This window comes from Panicum virgatum, chromosome 4K (assembly GCF_016808335.1).
Source record: "Panicum virgatum strain AP13 chromosome 4K, P.virgatum_v5, whole genome shotgun sequence".
In the NCBI taxonomy this organism is placed as follows: Eukaryota; Viridiplantae; Streptophyta; class Magnoliopsida; order Poales; family Poaceae; genus Panicum; species Panicum virgatum.
In genome coordinates, this window is record NC_053139.1 from 28317969 (window position 1) to 28340437 (window position 22469).

At 46.4% G+C, this 22469-nt stretch overlaps 2 protein-coding genes and 1 long non-coding RNA gene across 3 annotated transcripts in view; all 3 read right to left on the reverse strand.

The window, feature by feature from the left end:
- LOC120702083 overlaps nt 1-18052 on the reverse strand; it is a 32163-nt gene extending 14111 nt beyond the window's left edge. The window contains exon 1 of the mRNA XM_039985856.1: nt 17690-18052. Coding sequence (XP_039841790.1) covers nt 17690-18052 — 363 coding nt within the window. The remainder of the gene's footprint in view (nt 1-17689) is intronic.
- Nucleotides 17388-18691, reverse strand: LOC120705162. The gene is made up of 2 exons (XM_039989653.1): nt 17740-18691; nt 17388-17644 (listed from the first exon to the last, which is right to left on the reverse strand). Exon 1 carries the CDS (start codon nt 18470-18472, stop codon nt 18128-18130), a length of 345 nt encoding a protein of 114 aa, XP_039845587.1. The 5' UTR covers nt 18473-18691; the 3' UTR covers nt 17388-17644; nt 17740-18127.
- Nucleotides 18692-21812: 3121 nt separating this feature from the next.
- LOC120705163 lies at nt 21813-22262 on the reverse strand. The gene is made up of 2 exons (XR_005687814.1): nt 22145-22262; nt 21813-22057 (listed from the first exon to the last, which is right to left on the reverse strand). It is a non-coding gene; the product is annotated as an uncharacterized LOC120705163 (long non-coding RNA).
- Between the last annotated feature and the right edge of the window lie 207 nt (nt 22263-22469).

A 22469-nucleotide genomic window follows, 5' to 3' on the forward strand; every position in this document is an offset into this window, starting at 1 on the left:
AAAATAAATGAACAAAAGCAAAATGTGCATGCCACAGTGTGCAAGTTCCTGCTATACATCACCAAGAATGCTGCAGGAAAATATTTCATCAATGAACTCAGTGGCCAATAATGAAGTGGTTATTGGAGTTTCACAGCAGGGTGGGTTCCATTGGTTAAAAGGGGGTTTTCCAAGAAGATTATGAACCTTAATAAGGCAATGTATGTTTAGTGTCTTTGTCCAAACCATTTCAACAAGCCAGCCGCATCCACTAGATGCAAGAGAGGCTAGTGCTGGCTGCTGCATCTTGCCTCGGCAATCTCTTCCCAATCCCCAAATTACTCTAGGACCTACTTCTGTGTTTCTGTTGGGCGCCCCTCGTTCTGTCATGTAGAATTATGGAACTACAGTATTCCTGTTTTGATGCCTACTTCTATATATTAGATGTGGCCAGCAGGCATACAGCTTGAACAGGCCATTTCTTGAAGGTGGGTGTGTAGGTATGTGGGTGGGTGGGTGATTCTATATATTTTAGCACCCTATGCTTTGTCCTTTGTCTCTTTTAAACCACAATGTGGCATTTCCAAAAAGAAAAAAAAGAAATATTTTACTAAAAGAATAGGTCAAATAGAGTAGAGTCAGACAATGGGACACAAATGTAACAAAAGGATGGCATAGAGCTTCGCCAGGGGAAGACCTGAGAGGCAAACGCTCAACTTTCGATGACATGGTACTCCGGATGTGAGCCGAAGTATGTGCACAACATCCTCCAGGAAGTTCTTGTGGCCTTGAGAGGGATCAAGAACAATAGAACATAGTTTGTTGTACTAGGTGAGCCATCCCGCCATGGTGTGACGGTGCAAGTGCAGAAGACTAGTGCATCCAATAGATCAATACTGCATAATCCTACGAGGAACCTGGATGCCACAGTGCAGAATCGCGCGCGTGCTAGCCTGCAAGGCGCATACATGCCAGATCACTTGTTTCCATTTCTGGCCGGTGGTTTTTGTGCATGGGCCTTGTGTATCTGAGTGAGAACGGTGAGTATTAGCATCTTTAATCTGTTGGTGACGGAGGTATACATCCTGGGTACCCTCATCTATGTGAAGCCCATGCTATGAGATGGAGGCCCGGCCCACGAAGCACGGCTGGATGTGGGCCCGGGCAGGAAGATTCTAGAAGACTTGACGTCTACTCCAAGCCATTCGACTATACAAGGAAAGCCTCGACAGTTGTAACTAGAAATGACTTGTAATTTTCTTAGAGATAGAGTCCTACTCAATTTGTAACCCTACCCCCTGGACTTTATAAAGCGGGGTAGGGGGCACCTCTAGACAAGTCTAGATCGCATCACAACTGGGCGGCATACGGCCGAGCGCAGGGCGCAATACTATTTTCCACCACAGAGGACGCAGTGTCCGCCATCCGGCGGCATGAACCTCTATAAATCTGTCTTGTGTCCTTGCGTCACCATCAAGCTACTGTTCTCGACGATACTCTACAGACAAATATACTACTTGGGCATATCCCTGGTAGGCTGACGAACGTACGAATTCGACAGTTGGGCACCAGTTTTTTCACATTTTTTATTCATTGTAAGGAAAATGACAATTTAGGGATCGAAGCTGGCGACCAGAGGGGGTGAATGAGAGCCGATCAAAAATTCTGCCGAATTTGATCCGTTGGCCTATATCCCGAAAATCACCACAAGCCCTCGAATCTAGGAAGAGAGTAGCTATGGACTAGCTATCTCTAAGCAAAAAACCCTAGGAAGAGAAACGGAAGCAATACGAGAAAACTCCCCAGACAGCAGCTCTGCTGAGTCAGACCGGTCTGACCGCTAGCTCAGACCGGTCAGACCGCTAGCTCAGACCGGTCAGACCGGTTACCCAAACCGGTCAGACCGTTTGCTCCCAGACAGCCCGCAACCAAAGCTCCAAATGGCAAATCTCGAGCAAACGAAGTCTAAATCCAACGAAACTTGGAGGATACCTTCACACCTATCCCATGAACATATCCCCAAGAGATCTCTACCAAAAGATTAAAGGATCTTGAGAAATTGGGGGAAGATCAAAGTGGATTGGGGTTTTCTCAAGAACACAAAAACTCCAATTCGTGAGAACTCGCGATTCCAGGGGGTTTGGCACTAGGCTAGATGCATCAGAATCGTCACAAAGAGTTCAACAAAACACGAATTCAAAGGGTTGTCTCCTCCAAACACAAAACACACCAAAGGAGGAGAATTCGAACCCAAAACGCAAGAGAGGAGGGAGAGGACGAGAACTCAGCACACAAAGGTGAATCTCAAACGAATTTCATTCATTAATCTCAGAGGAATTCACCTATACAAAGGCTAGAGCCTACCACACCATCATCCACCCTCTGGATTGGAGAGATTAGCTATAATCTAACCTTCCTTTGCATTGGAGACCTTGGCCCTAACCTGGAGCAGGGGGAAGGGGAAGGAAAAACCGAAAAGGACTCAAGAGACTCAACCCACGACCTGGAGAAAGGGCGACTTAAATACTCGGCTGCCGCAGCTAGACCGGTCAGACCGGTCCATGGGACCGGTCAGACCGGTCGGGTCTGCAGCAGCCCACTGTAAAGACTTAATCGACGGCGGAGTTTCTTTCTTCGACTCGAAGTCTTTGCTGCGATGCCGCCACGTCGACGAAGTTCCGGTCCACGGTTTTGGAGGGTCCGCGAAATCCGGGTAGGTGGCCGGTTTTGAGAAAACCGCCAAAACTTCACGCGCGGGAAGATTCCCGCCTCCACGCCGTGGCCCTAGACGCCGTTCCCACCTCGACCTTCTGACGGCCCTAGACGCCGCTCGACGCCCATCACCTCCTCGCCCGCAGCGAGGCCCTAGACGCCGTCGACGCCCGTCACCTCCGTCAGTCCCGAGACCGACGCCCATGCCTCCACGACTTGGCGTCTTCAACCGCCGTCTGCCTCCTTGGTTTTGTGGCGCAAACCAAGAAACCCGCCTTCCGTTGCCGCTTGCGCCCTCGATCCAGGAGTGGACGCCACAGCTGCCGCCCGACCTGAGCTCCTCCACGGCAGCTCACCGTTGACACTCGACGCCCGTGTACCTGCAATCCAAAGACCAAGCGCACAATCACACCGCACAGTTGACAATTCACTCATCACAGGCAGGATAGAGTACTCAACATTCCTCAATCTCCCCCTTGATGAGTGCATTGTCAACACACCACCAGAAACCAGAGAAGTGATAAAATAGAAGCAAGAAAGTGAAGAACTCAAGCAAGTGACAAAAAACTCAGAAAGTCAAGAATAGTCACTTACTCAAGTGCAGATCGATTCCCTAAGACAAGGGCAATGGCTCAACGCAATCGATCAAAAGCCAAAACATGACTCCTCAAAGACAGAGGTAATGCTCGACGCAGTCATGCTGGAAGAGGAGGGAAAACGAGGAAAACTCAAGAGCCAGAAACAAAGCAGACACTCCCCAAGCAAAGTTTTTCCCTCTCACAAGTGCAACTCTCCCAAAATGATGCACTCTCAAAGCCCTGTGCACAACAATTTTTTCAAAAATCAAACAAGTCTCCCCCTTGTTCGATCACTTCTCCCAAAAACTCTCCCCCTTGTTGGCACATGCACACATCAAGTCTAAACAAACCTAAACCTCCCCCTGAAACTAAGACTCCCCCTGAACATATGCTATGCAATGAATGTAATGCCGGTGGTGTAAGTGAAAACATTCAGAGATACAAGGATATGAGCAACATCTAGTCACAAGCATGTGTGCATCCATAAACAAGACCTGCATCTAGCTCAATAGGGTATATCAAATCAGTCTAGAGCTAGGCAAGTTCAGTTTAGGAGAAATAAAAGCATAACCCATGATCTAGCACTAACAAGTAGGGAAAGGAAAGTAGTGCTAATCATACTCATACAGGTGAGCCAAACCAGCCAAAACATGTTGCAAACATTCATTTTTCAATCAAATTATATCAAGCAATTCTTAATGTCAGGGGTTGAAAGCTTGTCAGGCTTTACTTAGCAACGAGGCCAAGCCTATGCCAAAGACAATCAGAAGCTTAAGACACTCATTTCAGTCATGCACAGCCTTGTCCGGGTTCTCACAAGTGCAAAGTGAGCCGTCCCGAAAACTCGATCAGTGCGACAAGCAATCCCACCTTGATCTTTTCAATCCATTTCAAGAACAGTTCAAGCAATTTTATCAAATTTAGATCATTTCAAGTATGAATTGCTGAACGAAAGGCTACACTAGCATGAATGAGATAGCAAAGCATATCAACACGCCCTAACATGCTAGTAGCCAAGACAGGGTGATCATGTTTTTAAATTTTCAAATCAAAATAGCTTAACTCAGATGAAGTCATATACACAGTGGAGCAAGCTATACATGATCACATTTATAAACTCACACTAGCAAGCACTAGAAGATCATAGCAATGTATACAAGAATGCTAGTGCAAGTGAAGCAATGCAAAATGCATAAATGTACAATGCATATGCACAATGCAACTACCAAACCTAGAAAACTAAGAGAAGAGCAAATGAACCCTACAAAGCTAACCAAAGAAAAGTCAGCGATCAAAAGGGGTAACAAACACCAAGCTCCCCTCGCAAGCGAGCAAATGTGTCCTGCTCAAGCGGTTTGGTTAGGATATCTGCGGTTTGCCTCTCTGAAGGGACATGGATCAAGTCTATGTGGCCTCTCTCATGATTGTCTCGAAGGAAATGGAACCGTATATCTATGTGTTTGGTTCTGGAGTGTAGGACAGGATTCTTTGCAATGCTAATAGCGGACATATTGTCTACAAAGATGGGAACCCTACCAAAACTCAAACCATAATCCTGCAAGGTTTGTTTCATCCAAAGTATCTGGGAGCAGCAGCTAGCAGCGGCAACATACCCAGCTTCTGTGGAAGAAAGCGCTACACTAGCCTGCTTGCGAGAGGACCAAGGCACCAAAGATGTACAGAGAAATTGACAAGTGCCGAATGTCGACTTGCGATCCAACCGACACCCACCGAAATCGGCATCAGAAAATCCCACCAAAACCAAAGAAGAATCCGCAGAGTACCAAAGACCAAATTCAGGGGTGAATTTCAGATACCTGAAGATGCATTTCACCACCTGCCTGTGGGAGGTGCGCGACGAAGCCTGGTACCGCGCACAGAGGCCGACGCCGAACTGAATGTCCAGCCGCGTCGCCGTCAGGTACAGGAGGGGGCCGATCATGCTCATGTACTCCTTCTGGTCCACCGCCTCGCCGTCCAAGTCCTCATCAAGCGCCGTCGATGTACTGATCGGAGTCGGCTGAGGAGACAAGTTGCTCATGTCGAACTTCCACAGCAAGTACTTGGTGTACTTCGCTTGATGGACGAATATGCCCTGAGGAGTTTGCTTGATCTGCAGCCCGAGGAAGAACTGCAGCTCACCCATCATACTCATCTCGAACTCCCTGGACATCTGCTCAGAAAACTTGGAGACAAGAGCGTGAGAAGAGCCACCAAAGATAATATCATCCACGTATATCTGAACTAATAGGAAATCATTGCCAGACCGCATGAGGAACAAAGTTTTATCCACACATCCCATTTTAAAACCCTGAGCCAGCAAAAATATTTTCAGTCTATCATACCAAGCTCTGGGTGCCTGTTTCAAACCATAAAGTGCTTTCTGAAGTTTGTAAACATGGTTTGGAAACTTTGGATTTTCGAAACCAGGGGGTTGTTTCACATAAACCTCTTCTTCGATAAAACCATTCAAGAAGGCAGATTTCACATCCATTTGGAAAACTTTAAAACCCTTAGAAGCAGCAAATGCAAGAAAGATTCGAATAGCTTCCAAACGAGCAACAGGGGCAAAAGTCTCCTCAAAATCAATACCCTCTATTTGGCAAAACCCCTGGGCAACAAGACGAGCCTTTTTCCGAACAACCAAACCATCCTCACACTGCTTGTTTTTGAAAACCCACTTCGTTCTGATGGGATTACAAGTAGGTGGAGGCTCGACTAAAACCCAAACTTGGTTTCTTTCAAAATTTTCAAGTTCCTCATGCATGGCATTGACCCAATTAGAATCAGAAAGAGCGTGTCCAATATCCTTAGGCTCAAAAGAGGCAACAAATGTTGAATGTGCAAAGCCAGCAATACTTATTACCTTGGACCTTGTGACTCGCTCGTTGAGATCACCTAGCATCTGTTGAGGTGGATGACGACGCTGAATATGTCGAGGTGCTTCCCGCGTCGAAGTCGCCTCCTCCTCAACCAAATCTGGTGTCTCCTCAGGTGCAACTGGTGAAGCCTGAGTCACCTGCTCGATCGGCCCCTGGGAAGTAGACGTAGTCGGGTCGGGGCCGTCGTCATCGTCCGAGCTCGTGGCAGAGACGGCTGGGTCCACAGCACACGTGGTAGCCTCATCGTCGCCCTCCGCAGCTTCTTCCACCTCATCTTCAAAGATGGAGGTACCGAGCTCATCATCTCCTATAACTTCAAAGACAGAAGAATTGCATGGTGCAATCTCGTCGAAAGTGACCTCACAAGTCTCTTTGACGATGTTAGTATCAATAATCAGCACACGGTAAGCTTTGGAGTGAGAAGCATAACCGAGAAAAATGCCGTCAGACGAGCGAGACTCAAACTTATCAAGATTTCCCTCTTTCAGCACAAAGCACTGGCAAAAGAAGACTCTGAGATGGTCAACACGGGGCTGGCATCCAAATCGCAACTCATAAGAACTCTTGTGCATAAAAGCACGAAAGAAAATGCGTTTGGACACATAACAAGCGGTGTTAACCGCCTCAGCCCAGTATTTGCGAGGAGTCCTATGCTCATCGAGCATCATCCTCGCCATCTCAACCAGCGTCCGATTCTTCCGCTCTAAAACTCCATTCTGCTGTGGAGTGTAGGGAGAAGAATACCGGTGTTCAAGCCCTTGATCGCTTCAAAAGGCGTCAAAACGAGCGTTTTTGAATTCTGTGCCATTATTACTACGAATTGCTCGCATGGCCTGGGGTAGCTCGTTTTCAACCTCAAGATCTAAGTCTCGAACAAACTCGAAAGCTTCATCCTTGATTCTCATGAAAAAGACCCAAGAATAGCGAGAAAAATCATCCACGATCACAAGAACATACCACTTCCCACCAACAGACACCACCCGAGATGGACCTACTGTGTCCATGTGTAGCAACTCTCCAGGGCGAGCGGTCATCACCTGATTAACAGGCGGATGAGAAACGGCAATCATCTTCCTGTGGCGACACGGATGGCAAACAAGGTCATTTTCAAACATCAATTTGGGCAATCCTCGGATTAGACCAAGTGAGCTAAGTCTCGACAACAAATTGAAGCTCAAATGTCCAAGTCTCCTATGCCACTTCCATAGATCAGAAGAAGGACCAGCCAACAAGCAACAAGAAGGGCCAAGAGGAGTTCCAGAAAAGTCAACCAAGAAAACCCGATTGCGAGGTGTAATCCGGCAAACCAAATCTCCTCTGGGATCCAAAACACGCGAACAACCCTCCTTCAAAGAGAACCTCAAACCCCTCATCAAGAAGTTGCAAAACAGAAAGCAAATTGAACCCAAGGTTCGAAACCAAAGCAACCTCTCTCAGGGTAATGCGATCAGAAACTCGAACAACACCAAGTCCACGTACCTTTCCTCTTCCATTATCCCCGAACACAATGTACTCCTTTGAGCGCATCGGGGTGAGGCTGGAGAACCATTTTTCATTTCCGGTCATGTGGCGCGAACAACCGGAGTCCATGATCCACTTGTTCTCCAAGCCTCCAACCTGCACATCAGTAGTGACACAAAGGGTGAGCAAATGTCTCAACACTGGGGTTAGCAAAGTGAGAAGCAAATTAGTGTCGAGCCATTTGCTCTACAGAAGGGTTAGCAAAACCAGGCAAAACATATCCCCCGTCCCGTCTACCGCGTGACTGACGAACACCACCGTGAGGAAAGCGTGGTGCCTCGAAACCTCCTCCAAAGCCTCGATCCCGTGGTCCATAGCCGTACTGAAAACGACTAGGAGCATGACCGACAAAGCAACCACCCGCTGGAGCACGGTAAGCACCACCGTCTCCCTGACCTCCACCTACACGGCGCGCCCTAGCATCTTGCCTACCACCGCGCCGAGGAGGACCATGCACTCGAGCAGAGTACATGTCCGCATTCCGTCTCTCCTGCTCATGCCTCACAGCTCGCTTCCTTCTGAAGCAAAACTCCTCCAGGTGACCTTCTCTGTCACAGAACTCGCAGTGGTACCTCACCTCTCTCTTGGGAGGTGGAGGCCTAGCCTGCAGATGGGGAGGAGCAGCCCTCTTCTTTTGGGCAACCTGAGCTGCGGTAGCAGGGAGCGTGTCGAGGGGATTCCTCAGCTCATTGGGCTTTGGAACCCAAACCTGCTTCTGTGGAGGTGCTTTTTGTGGTTCTTTCAGCACACCATCCATGGGGTCAACAAGCGAAGGCTGCGTGCTCGTGCTAGCAGTGTTTAGAGCACTCTGAACTCCAGCAGCCTTGCCGATTTTACCATACAACCTGTCAAAGTCTGACTTCGTGTAGGTGTAACTGACCCCAAAACCATCACCACGCTTGAACTGCTTAATCATCATGCCCAACTGCGGCTCACTAGCAGAAACCCAACTAAGAATCGCCCTAAGATAGGTATTCTCATTTTCCAAGTTGGCTTTCTCTACCGCAAGATTATCCAAATCAGATATCAAACAGGGCAAATAGAGCAGTCAATAGGTGGGCTAGACTCCACGACCTTAGTCTTCCCTAAAGACTTAACCAAGGCGTTCTTCTCATCTATCTCATCTAGCTCCGATCTAAGTGTGGGACAAAGCTTACAAGCACCAAGCAGAACAGGACTAGACCTAAGCTCCTCTAGTTCACACACAATAGTAGCAAACTTTGACTGTAAAGAAGCTAGATCAGCCTTAAAGATAGGACACTCATCACATTCAAGCACATCACTAACAATGGGAGCGTCCATTACCAGTTCAAGTTCATGCTTGGCCTTAGCGAGCTCATGAGACACGTCAGAAAGCGAAGTCTTAGCAACATCTAAGTTCGCAATGTTCACATCATGCTTGACACGGAGAGCAACAAGATCGTTCATGTGAGATATGCAGCCAGCGCACTCATCCTCACCAGATTTCTCCCTAGCACAAGCCAGCTCAGCCCTAAGCTTTCTACGCTCTCTAGCTGCTTCCTTAAGCAGCCTCTTCTGGTTGTCGAGAGCTGTGTACAACTCCCTAACCTCCGTATCAAGCAGGTCGATTGTGGAGTTTACCTCTTAATCGCTCTCGGATCCAGGAGAAGAATCGACGTGTGTCGGTGTAGCATGTCCACCTGAAGACGCACGAGCACCATCGGCTTCTCCCGCCATGGTGCAGAAGCCCTTGCGCCGACCGGCCGCCAAGCACAGGCCGATGAAGCCGGTGGCTTCCTTGCCCCACTTCTTCTTCTTCTTGTCGTCGTCGTCGGAGGTCGGTGAAGAAGAGCGGTCGGTGTCGGAGCTCTTGTCGAGGTCGCTGAGATGTGCCAGAAAGGCCTTCTCCCACTTCTTGGCCTTGTACTGGAAGCGCTTCTTGAGCGACTCCTTGTCAAAGCGTCCCCCCCGGTCACGACTGCGATACTTGTGGCGCCGACGCTCCTTGTTGGTGCCTCCCTCGTCACGGTCGCGGTGGCGGTAGTAGTCGAAGCGGTTGTTCTGGCCACCGCCGGACTTCTTGGGGCAATCGGCGATGAAGTGGTTCAAATCGCTGCAGTTATAGCACTCGGGGTTCTTCTTCCTCTGCCTGTTGTGATAGACCTGCTGGAACTTGCTGATGAGGAGGCACAAATCGTCGTCGCCCAGCGTCTCCAGCTGCTCATCTGTAACAGAGGGCAAAGAGGCAAGAGAAAAGCCAAGAGCAGAGTTAGCGTTAGAGCTCGATCCACCTGGGCCAGTCACAAGAGCGATGCTCTTGGAAGGAGGGGCACCATTGAGCTTCGCTCGTGTCTGGTTATCCACTTCCGTGGCCTTGAGCTTGCTGAAAAGCTCGTTCACAGTCAGAGTCTCATAGCCAGCATACTCAATGATCGTGTTCACCTTGAGATCCCACACAGAGCGGTCAAGTGCGTAGAGCAACTTGAGGGCCTTCTCATGCTCTGTGTACTCAAGGGCATCAGCAGATCTGTTCGCATTGACTTTGTTCACAATCGATTTAAACCGACTGAACATATCGCCAATGCTCTCATCCGGCGCCTGTGTGAAGTTCTCGTATTCACGCCGGTGAGTCTCGAACAATCTAGCCTCCACCTGAGGTGTGCCCTCGTGGTAGCTCTCAAGACACGTCCAAACTTAGTGGGCTTCCTGAAAACCCTGGACGCGTGAGAACTCCGCACGAGAAATGCCAGCGAACAAGGCATTGATAGCCTTGGCGTTAACCTCGTGCTCGGACACCTAAAGAGGTGTGGTCTGAATGGCAAGCACCTCGTAAGCCTGGTTCTTGATGATCTCCCAAACCTCGGCTCCCATGCTTTGCAAGAAGGATCGCATACGCACCTTCCAATAAGCATAGTCCTCGCCGGCAAACACAGGGATCTTACCAAGACTCGCCATGGTCGCCAAGTGGTTTTCGAACCGGTTAAGGTACTGAAAACCTCAACCAAGCTCTGATACCAATTGAGGGACCGAAGTTGGCGACCAGAGGGGGGTGAATGAAAGTCGATCAAAAATTCTGCCGAATTTGATCCGTTGGCCTATATCCCAAAAATCACAACAAGCCCTCGAACCTAGGATGAGAGAGTAGCTATGGACTAGCTATCTTTAAGCAAAAAACCCTAGGAAGAGAAACGGAAGCAATACGAGAAAACTCCCCAAACAGCAGCTCTGCTGAGTCAGACCGGTCTGACCGCTAGCTCAGACTGGTTGGGCTGGAAATAGAAATTCGGTCAGACCGGTTACCCAAACCGGTCAGACCGGTCGCTCCCAGACAGCCCGCAACCAAAGCTCCAAATGGCAAATCTTGAGCAAATGAAGTCTAAATCCAACGAAACTTGGAGGATATCTTCACACCTGTCCCATGAACATATCCCCAAGAGATCTCTCCCAAAAGATTAAAGGATCTTGAGAAATTGGGGGAAGATCAAAGTGGATTGAGGTTTTCTCAAGAACCCAAAAACTCCAATTCGTGAGAACTCGCGATTCTAGGGGGTTTGGCACTAGGCTAGATGCATCGGAATCGTCACAAAGAGTTCAACAAAACACGAATTCAAAGGGTTGTCTCCTCCAAACACAAAACACACCAAAAGAGGAGAATTCGAACCCAAAACGCAAGAGAGGAGGTCAGACTGGTCAGGTCTGCAGCAGCCCGCTGTACAGACTCAATCGATGGCGGAGTTTCTTTCTTCGACTCAAAGTCTTTGCTGCGATGCCGCCATGTCGACGAAGTTCCGGTCCGCGGTTTTGGAGGGTCTGCGAAACCCGGGTAGGTGGCCGGTTTTGAGAAACCCGCCAAAACTTCACACGTGGGAAGATTCCCGCCTCCACGCTGTGGCCCTAGACGCCGTTCCCACCTCGGCCTACTGACGGCCCTAGACGCTTCCCGACGCCCGTCACCTCCTCGCCCGCAACGAGGCCCTAGACACCGTCGACGCCCGTCGCCTCCGTCAGTCCCGAGACTGACGCCCGTGCCTCCACGACTTGGCGTCTTCAACCGCCGTCCGGCTCCTTGGTTTTGTGGCGCAAACCAAGAAACCCGCCTTCCGTCGCTGCTTGCGCCCTCGATCCAGGAGTGGACGCCACAGCTGCCGCCCGGCCTGAGCTCCTCCACGGCAGCTCACCGTCGGCACTCGACGCCCGTGTACCTGCAATCCAAAGACCAAGCGCACGATCACACCGCACAGTTGACAATTCACTCATCACAAGTAGGATAGAGTACTCAACATTTCTCAACAATCAAATACTCCCTCCTATCCAAAATAAGTGCACTTCTAACTTTTTAATACTCATTAATGGATAAGGGTAAAGACTAATACACCCCTAATTTATAAGGACCAGGAAGCAAGACACTATATGGGGATATCTGTGTGCTAAGCTATCTTAGTGGAGAAGCTTAATGAGCCATCACATTTTTTCAGGACATTAATTACACAAGAGGCTAGAATGCACTTGTCTTGGACCAATTTTTAAACGCCAGAGTTATTTTGGACCGGAGGGAGTAGTTTTCAAATAATTACTAACATAGACTAACCAAGTGTTAGATAGTCTGTTTTATACTCTCTCCGTCTGTTTTTTATCTTCGCCTAACCTTTTTGAGAAAGTCCGGAGTTGATCTACGCCTCAGCATCGCAATAAATTAGCAGCCCCTAGTAAAACACATATACGACGGTATTTGCTAGATAGTAATTCTTTTTCATTAATTCTTTGGGTCATTTTATTAGAAGATTGTATTGCAGACATGGGCTCTTGCTTCTGGAATGGGTTATCTGTAGCCATATCAGTTCAAATATGTGCTGTCAGTAATGCTTTCCATCCTTCTTTCTGTTTTCAGCGGGCTACCAAACCAAACCATCTACTGATTCTATGGTTGGGACAAGTGACTAATACCATCTTCATCAGGTGCTGAAAATAGATTCATCTAACAAGAACACAACTAACAGAAAATTACATTCCCAAATGCAAAAACACGAAACAATTTGCCATGTTGTATGTTGTTTTTATAACTATACACCATACCAATAAGCAAGCAGATTGCTTCTAACAGAGGATGAAACAAGCAGAGAATCTCGAAAGCACTGGAATGGTGATACAGCAACAGATCTAGTGAGGCACGAATTCAGCAAGTATCAAGTATGCCAAAAAAGTGCAAGCTATAGCACATGTTTTTTTATCTTAAACATTAGTTAGCTTAGCAATGAAAGAAACCAGCCAAGCAATATACCACCAGTTGCAGCCTTGTAGAATATAAAGTCAACCATCTGATTCCGCAGCTGACAGCAAACTAAAACAAAACAGCAGTTCACGGATTCGATGATGGGCCTAGTTCACCTCTGAGCAAAAGTAAAACCTCATCCACCACAGGTCATCACCAAGCAGGCTAACAAAGAAGCTAAACAAACCAAGGCTAGCAAAGAGGATCCAATTGTGAGGCTGCAGCCTATTATCAGAGGGAAAATGTTACCAATTTGATGGATCTGTAGCTGGAACATGCGTCCATGGAAGATGAGGAGGCATTGGGCTACCACTATAAGAAAACGCTACACTAGTGTTCAGGATCTCATGTAAGCAGATGATCATAGAAAGTTACCGTTAGACGCGCGGTGCAGCGGAAGTAGTCTTGGAGTAGATCACCCCAACGTAGTCGTGCGTCGGTGAAGAGGAAGTAGACACGTTCTCCTCCTGCTCGTCCCGCCGATCAGCACCACAGCAACAGCAGTAGCGGCGCCTCCTCGAAGTGCACACGTACCGGGCGGGAACGTCGTGCGCCGGTGTGCTAGCACCGCGCGCGCGGCTAGGGTTTCGCGGAGAGGTGGAGAGGCGATGACGGCTAGGGCTTATGGCACGAGTTCTAGCGGCGCCCATAGCCACGCCCCTCTACTTATAGACCCCGCTAATGGGCCATCACGCCGGAAGCCCATTAGGGTTCTAATCCTACTTGGATCACATCCGGCCCACGAGTGATTGGCTTATGGGCACAATCCCAACAATCTCCCACTTGCACTTGAGACAATCACAAGGCAAGTCTTCATTCCAACCCGTTAAGTGTGTGACCCATAAGGTTTATGTTTGAGTAGCTGTGTTGCAAGAACCATTCTTGCATTACCAGTCAGTAGAGGCACCTAGCAGGGCGTACTGACTCCTATGCACACGTAAAGATTATATCGGCAAAACCTTTTGATGTACACATCCACTAATCCCTTTGCCTCATGATACCAGTCAAGCTCAAGGTGAGTCTTGTGCCACCCTTGTGATAGCTCGACCACTTAACTCGATCTTGCAGCAGATTACAATTTATGACTAACTCTTTAGTCAATTTGTGATTAACCTTTAATCACTTTGGCACGGCCATGCATTTTCTTAATCCAACCGCATCGAGGGGCCCAGAGATATATCTCCCGTTATCTAGGAGGGGCAAATTCCATCTTGATCTGCTCACATCTCATTCCATGTTTCATGATGCACCCAAAGGCTACTTTTATAGCCACCCAGTTACGGAATGGTGTTTGGCAGCCCCAAAGTGCACCATTACGCATAGTGAGAAACAATGGCGATCTCGGGTCTAAGGACTTAGCAGGTATACCACTCGAGACCAACTGATGGCACATTTAAGACAACTAACTCTGCAGTGTCTCGAGGTGGATCAATCCAACACCATGTTCCATAACATGTGTCCACATTATTGATTTGATATCTCCATATCTATGATCTGTGAAACATGATCATCAATCAATACATGTGCTAGTTTATAAACCATTATTGTCCCTCATAATAGTGAAAACTAGGGATCATTTAGAACAACAATGTATTTAAAACAAGAGAGTTTCACAAACAAGTCACATACTTGTTAATCAATGTAAACAATTGTCATTCAAGGAACAAATAACATTTATTGAATAAACACAAACTTAGATGTGATTACAATAATCTCCCATTCACACTAGAGTCAATCATGCAGGTATCTAATACCCATGGAACTCACATGAGCCTCATGCTTTTGCTGTGAGAGGGCCTTCGTCAACAGATTAGCAATGTTCAAATCCATGTGCACTTTGCATATCTTCACATCACCTCTATCCAGAATCTCTCGAATCAAATGATAGCTCCGCAGTATGTGTTTGGACTTTTGGTGTGATCTAGGCTCTTTGGCTTGCGCAATGGCCCCACTATTATCACAATAGAGGTCCACTGGATCAGATGCACTAGAACAACACCCAACTCAGAAACAAATTTTCTGATCCAAACAGCCTCCTTTGCAGCTTCCGAAGCTGCTATGTACTCGGCCTCCGTCGTGGAATTGGCCACCGTGTCTTGCTTGGAACTTTTCCAGCTCACTGCTCCACCATTAAGGCAAAACACAAATCCAGATTGCGACATGAAGTCGTCTTTGTCAGTTTGGAAGCTGGCATCGGTGTAACCATTTACAACGAGCTCTTCCTCACCTCCATAGACTAGGAACTTATCCTTAGTTCTTCTAAAGTATTTTAGGATATTTTAAGCTGTGACCCAGTGAGCCTCTCCTGGGTTTGACTAGTATCTACTTGTAACACTTAAGCATAGGCTACACCAGGGCGTGTACAAAGCATGGCGTACATGATGGACCCAATAGCCGAGGCATATGGAATCGCACTCATCTTCTCTTGCTCATCAGGTGTCGAGGGACACTGACTCTTGCTGAGACTAACACCATATGACATTGGCAGAAAACATTTCTTGGAATCCTGCATATTGAACCTTTTTAATACCTTGTCAATGTATGTATCTTGGGCTTAATCCTATTAGCCTTTTCAATCTATCTCTATAGATCTTAATACCCAAAATGTATGCAGCCTCACCTAAATCCTTCATTGAGAAACTTTTTCCTAGTGAAGATTTAGTGGCTTCTAACATTTGAATGTCATTTCCGATCAACAATAAGTCATCCACATAAAGGACCAGAAATACAACTGCGCTCCCACTGGCCCTTTTGTAAACACTAGGCTCTTCTTCATTTTTGATAAAGCCAAACCCTTTGACCACTTCATCAAACGAATATTCCAACTCCGAGATGGTTGCTTTAATCCATAAATGGACCTTTGAAGCTTGCATATTTTCCCAGCATTCTTAGGATCGACAAAACCTTCAGGCTGTATCATATACACCTCCTCACTCAGGTTTCCATTCAGGAAAGCAGTTTTGACATCTATTTGCCATATCTCATAGTCATAAAATGCGGTAATTCCTAGGAGAATCCGAACAGACTTCAGCATTGCGACGGGTGAAAATGTTTCATCACAATCAACACCTTGAATTTGCTTAAAACTTTTCGCCACCAATCGCGCCTTATGGATATGAACATTTCCATCCATGTCAAGCTTTTTCTTAAAAAACACACTTGCACTCAACAGGTCTAACACCTTCAAGTGGATCAACCAAGTTCCAAACTTGATTGTTGTGCATGGATTCTATTTCGGATTTCATGGCTCCAAGCCATTTCTGAGAGTCAGGTCCCATTATTGCTTCCTCATAGGTCTTAGGCTCATCATTATCCAATAACAATACGTCGCGCTGCCCCGTGGTTAGGAGCGTGAACTTTTCAGGTGTGTGGCGTGCCCTGACAAACCTTCGTGGGGGTGGTTCTTCTACAACAGGTTCCACAACTGCTTGTTCATCCCGTAAGAGTTCAGTGGGTGCTGAAACCGTTTCAGATACATCCCGAATTTCTTCAAGTTGCACCTTGCCCCCACTAACTCCTCTTGAGAGAAACTCTTTCACTAAGAAGACACCATTGCGGGCAACAAACACTTTGCCTTCCGCCTGATTATAAAAATAATATCCTTTGGTTTCCCTTGAATACCCCACAAAGAAACACTTGTCTGATTTAATAGTGAGTTTATCGGACGTCAAACATTTTACATAAACCTCACATCCCCAAATTTTAAGAAAAGACAATCCGGGATGCTTCCCGGTCCACATCTCATATGGTGTCTTCTCAACAGACTTACTTGGAACCCAGTTTAGTGTAAACGCAGCAGTTTCTAAAGCATAACCCCAAAAGGAAATTGGAAGATCTGCTTGGCTCATCATTGACCTTACCATGTCCAACAAGGTTCGGTTCCTCCGTTCAGACACCCCATTCCACTGAGGGGTTCCGGGCGGAGTCAACTGTGGAACAATTCCACATTGTTTCAGATAATCACCAAACTCATGGCTCAAATATTCACCCCCACGATCAGATCGTAGAAATTTAATTGTCTTGCCATGTTGATTTTGTACTTCATTTTGAAATTCCTTGAACTTTTCAAAGGTTTCAGACTTATGCCTCATTAAATAGATATACCCATATCTACTGAAGTCATCAGTAAAAGTAATGAAGTACTGAAAACCACCCCTTGCAATTGAACTCATTGGTCCGCATACATCTGTATGTACTAGTCCCAATAGGTCACTCGCCCTCTCACTATGACCAATGAAGGGTGTCTTAGTCATCTTCCCAAGTAGACAAGACTCACACGTGCCAATTGATTCAAAATCAAATGAACTTAGCAGACCATCTTTATGGAGCTGCTCAACGCGCTTCTCATTTATGTGACCCAAACGACAAGGCCAAATGAAAGTGGGATTCAAATCATTAGTACGAAGCCTTTTAGCATTAATATTACAGACATCTTTATCCTCAAGATCAAGAACATATAAGCCATTTACCAATGGACACACTCCATAAAGCAAACCATTATAATAAATAGAACAACGTTTGTTCTTTATTACAACCTCATAACCATCAACTTCCTCCAAACATAAGGAAGAGATAATGTTCTTACTCAAAGCAGGAATGCAATAACAATTATTTAATTCCAAAAATAAGCCCGAGGGTAGCGACAGGTGATAAGTGCCGACCGCCAACACAGCAACCTTTGCTCCATTGCCGACTCGCATGTCCAGCTCGCCTCTTGCGAATCTTCTAATCCTTGTTAGGCCCTGCAACGATTTGCAAGTGTGAATCATCGAGCCGGTATCAAATACCCATGAATCACTAGAAGATATAGCAATGTTAATTTCTGTAAGATAAATACCTGAAGCGGAAGTCGAACCTCCCTTCTTTTTCTTATCTTCCAAGTACTTCTTGCAATTTCTTGACCAATGCCCCTTACCCTTGCAGTGGAACCATTCATCATCAGGAGAGGGGCCAGACTTGGCCTTCACAGCAGGCTTAGTCTTTGAGGTCTCAGCTGCAGGAACCTTTCCTTTAGCTTTCACCTTAGACGGCCATCGCTTCCTCTTCTTATCCTTATCGTTTTGAACCATCATCACATGATTGGAACTTTTCTTGATGCTTTCCTCAGCTGTCTTTAGCATCCCATGCAACTCAGTCAGCGTTTTGTCCATGCTATTCATATGCTATTCATATGAAAATTCATGATGAACCCCTCATAACTTGGAGGGAGCGACTGGAGGATAACATCAGCTGCTAATGCTGGAGGGAGTGCACCTGACGACGGGCAGCGCGGCGACGAGGTCCGGGTTGAGCCCGGCGGGCAGCTCGGCCTCGTAGTCGGTGAAGAAGACGGCGGAGACGCGCTCCACCAGGTCCTCGCCGCGGTGCGAGCGGTGGAGCAGCCCGGACCCGGGCCCGCCGCCGCCGCGGAGCCAGCAGCTGACGACGAGGAAGTAGTAGCTGATGAGGAGGAGCGAGGTGACCATGAACCCGATGGCGATCGGGAACGCCGAGGCCTGCCCCGGGTACGGCGGCGGGGACGCGTCCGGCGGCAGCATGCCGGTGGTGGGCGCGCCCGCCGCCGCGTCCATCGCCACCCACGCACCTCGCTCTCGGCAAAGTCAATGCCCTGGCGAGCCGGAGCAAGGAGAGAAACAGGAGCGCGCAGGCGTGTGCCGCAGCTGGCGAGAGCGAGTGATCCAAGGAAGCGAGGTGCCTGCGGGTGCAGGCCCCCGTAGGAGGAGCCGGTGGCCGGCCGCTGGTGCGCGCGGCGCGGTCGCGTCGGTCGGTTAGTATTAGAAAACGGCGCGACGCCAACTCGCGAAAGAGACGACTGCCGGTGCGGGGCAAGGCTTTTTATACGCGCGCGTGGGTCTGGCCTCTGGCGTGGAACCCAACTCCGGCAGCGCGCGACGGCGACGGACCAGCGACGGTGCGTGTGGACGCGCAGGCAAGCATCTCGTATTCTGGTGGCGTGGCGTCGGCTTATGCTTTGCCTGCCCGCCCGCCTCCGCCTGCCTGCCACGGTCAGGTCAACTCCTCGGCCAGCCAGACACGCGCGCTGGGCGGGGCGGGGCCCCTGCTGGCTGCCGCGCAAAACATGTGCGCGCCAACGTGTGAGGATTCGATCGACTCTCCTCCGTTCGCTCATTCAGTTCCCCACCGCGGGCAAGCCGCCGAGCCACGGGGATCCTCCGATGATCCTCTCCGCGGCCGACCTCAACCATCGGGGCGTGCTGTGCTGGAGCTGCGAAGTTGTCTCCGATCCAGAGCCCGACTGAATCTGCACGGCACGGGCCGATCATTGCTCACGAGGCAACTGGAACTTTACTTCCGTTAGTTTTCCCCCGGATGGAGCCGGCGGCAAGTGGCTGTATACTTGTATAGTAGGCTGCTAGGAGAAGCCATCCAAGTCGGCTGCTAGAGATCGGCAGATGGCGTGAGCACGTACAGGTGCTTGACTTCTGGAGCACAATTATCCGGCCGGTCCGAGATCAGCACTCAGCAGCAACGGGGTGATTGGGTCCTCCGTGTCGTCAGAGCGAGGAGGTGATCGGAGCCGTATTGTTTAGTAGGGTTCTCCAGCTAGTGGGCGGGATTGATAATGCGGGTGACAGGCTGATAACTCGGTTTCGAGCACTGTTTTCTATCGTTACACACCTACCGTCCCGTCCGCCTAACCCATTGCCTAGTTGGAATGGTTCCTCCTGTGGATATGTAGCAGGATAGACATGATCAAAATGAGCTCCAAAACGCTCCGGGGTTTTGTATTCGTCGAGCTAACGCGTGATACATATAAGCTGCGCTTGCATTGTTTGAATACGCAGCTTTCTCAGTACTAGTCTGGTGCCTTTTTCGGTTTGATACAAAATATTACATCCAGTTTTTAAATAATTAATATTTTGGATATTGACATGGTCTTCAAAACTTAGCTTTAACTATTTTTTACTATAGAATATTTAAAATATATAATTAAAATATACTTTATAAGAGGAATTCATTGATACAATTTTCGCATATCTAAACTCAACACATACAATTTTTTTTTATAGTCAAATTTTAAAATTGTTAACTTAGGACAACCTCAAACTTAAGACAAGAGGGAGTGGTTAGATAGTTTGTCGAACGCATGCTGTATGCAAAAGCCTATTGATTCCGTCTCCGGCCTAAAAAGATGCAGCTCTCTAGAGTCAACTCTGTTCAATACCTAGCGCTACAGGGACCTGTTTCGGTGGATTGTAACACCTCTCTTGTTGCATGAATGAAGCTCCAGTAAGTCTCAAAAAAAAACTCTGTTCAATACCTAGCTACATGACCATGGCAGAAACAGTATACACAGTTGCATACTATGGGCTCGAGTTCTTAATCCCATGTTGCCTATATGGTGACTTAAATTTAGAAGCAATCGATCGAGGGGTAGTGTAGGGGTACAGTAGACCTTCGAAACATGGTTCTTTAGTTTTTCGAGATGAAACACGTACTAGAAGCAGAGGAATTTTGGTTGTTCGGCTTCAGCTCAGTTTGTTGTTCGGTGTCGATATTATTATTATTTGAGTCTATCTATTTATCTATCAACAGATTTAGCTCCTAAAAATCTGTCTACTGACCGTTGAATCTATAATCAAGGGTTTAGGTCTCACTCCCCCACTCCTAACTCTATCCCCTCCTTTTCCCTTCCCGGAGGCGCGCCAGCCTCCCCTCCCCTTCCTGAGCACTAGTCTGGTGCCTTTTTCGGTTTGATACAAAAAATTCCATCCAGTTTTTAAATAATTAACTAGAAGGATACCCGCACATTTTGCGCGGCTAGATTATCCTTTTCTTTAATTGTTAAGAGTTATTTCATATTGACACAATTATCTCACTCTAGTGTTTTAGGTTTCGGACTTATATATAACTTAGGCATATATGAACTTGACACGATGTGTGCCCGCACTGATAGCGCGTCTAGTTGTATTTTATTAGCTATCATAGCGTTACAGAATATTTTTTGTTTATATATTTTAATGTTTTTACAAAGTCCATGTGTAATCATATGTAATAATAATTTCATGAGTAAATATAAAACATATGTAACCATGATAGTGCGTCTAGTTGTATTTTATTATCTATCATAGCGTTCCGATTTTTTATTTTTCTAACTTATTTTATTTTTTATATTTTTTTGGTAACTAAAAATAAATTGATGGTATTGTATTACTCCATTATGTTTATTTTTATTTTTAGGCACTCCATAAATTTCTTTTTTCTGTGGAATATTTTATTTTTGGATATGAATTAAAATTTTTATAATTTGTAAGCATGATAAAATATTATTATCACTCAACAATAATTTTGTATTAATTGTAACTGAGAATTTTTTTTATTGATATAGCAATATAAAATATAAATGGAATTTTAGAGGAATGGTCAAATATATCTTTGTCTATGTATCTAATTTTTCAGAATTGATATTTTTTGTAATGAGATTCATAACAAATGAGTACGATTTATATATTAAAAATGTTGGCTGTACGTTAGTTTATCTTAAGTAATCTTAATTTTTTCCCGGCCTTATCCTTACACCTTATCCATTTAGCTGTGCTGCTCCCTCCGCACTACCATGCTTCCGTGTTGCTCCTTTTCGAAGGCCCCGGCAGAGAAGAGAAAATATTGTGTACCCCTTCAATTTTATTTTTTGAATGTACCAACTCAAGCTTATCGTTTGCCTCAAATGTTCTCTTAACTAAATAATATTATTTTCCTTCAGTCAGGTTTTGGTCATTGAGTTTGAATCAAAAGATAAGTGCCTTTCCATATAGTTGTTCTATAATTTTAGGAACTTCTTCAGATTCTCCATTGAGTGATTCAAGCAGGATTGTAATAGTTTTCTTGAGAATTCTTTTTTTGCATCATCATCAAATATACTGCATGTAGTAGTTGTTGTATGATCACTAATTCGGAGACGAATCCAATACATATATTATCATGGTTAGAATGAATAACATGGTGTTTGGAAATCAATGTTCGGGAAAGTATGAGTACCTAGGTGTTATTGCTTCTGGACATGTATTGCATTTACGGCAGTGATACTTGTTGGCTATCTTAGTGCGCATTTTGTTGCAACTATTGCATGACATCTACCACCAGGAAGTATTTTCGAAGCGATCAATTGTGGCTCTTGATGTAAAAACAAAACCCTGTAATGTATAATATCATAAAATTGTTAGGATAACAGAGGTTTGGTTATTATGAGATGAAAATACTCATAAAAATATTAAAATTACCTGATCTGTTGGGTTATCGTGTCTCATTTGAATAATCTCTTGTAAAGTTCTCCCTGTTATAGAACATTTGCTCCTCTAGTGTGCCTTGTGTACTTTTATGATATTTTTAATATGGGCTTTTTATTTAGGTATTTGGGTCCTAGTTTGTATCCGACTCAAAATTTTCTTTTTTCTTGATTTTTAATTCCGAATTTACTATTTATTAACCTTATCGGGCTTGAATTCCGTGGATTATTCTTGACCATTAGATCTTCATAAAATCCAACGATCTGTATCATTCTCTTTTTTTCCGATTAACGTGGTAATTTCTTGACCCTCTCGGCGA

Excerpts from the sequence above, each read along its gene's own strand:
- LOC120705162 (XM_039989653.1), bottom strand. The coding sequence starts at position 18,472 with ATGGACGCGGCGGCGGGCGCGCCCACCACCGGCATGCTGCCGCCGGAC.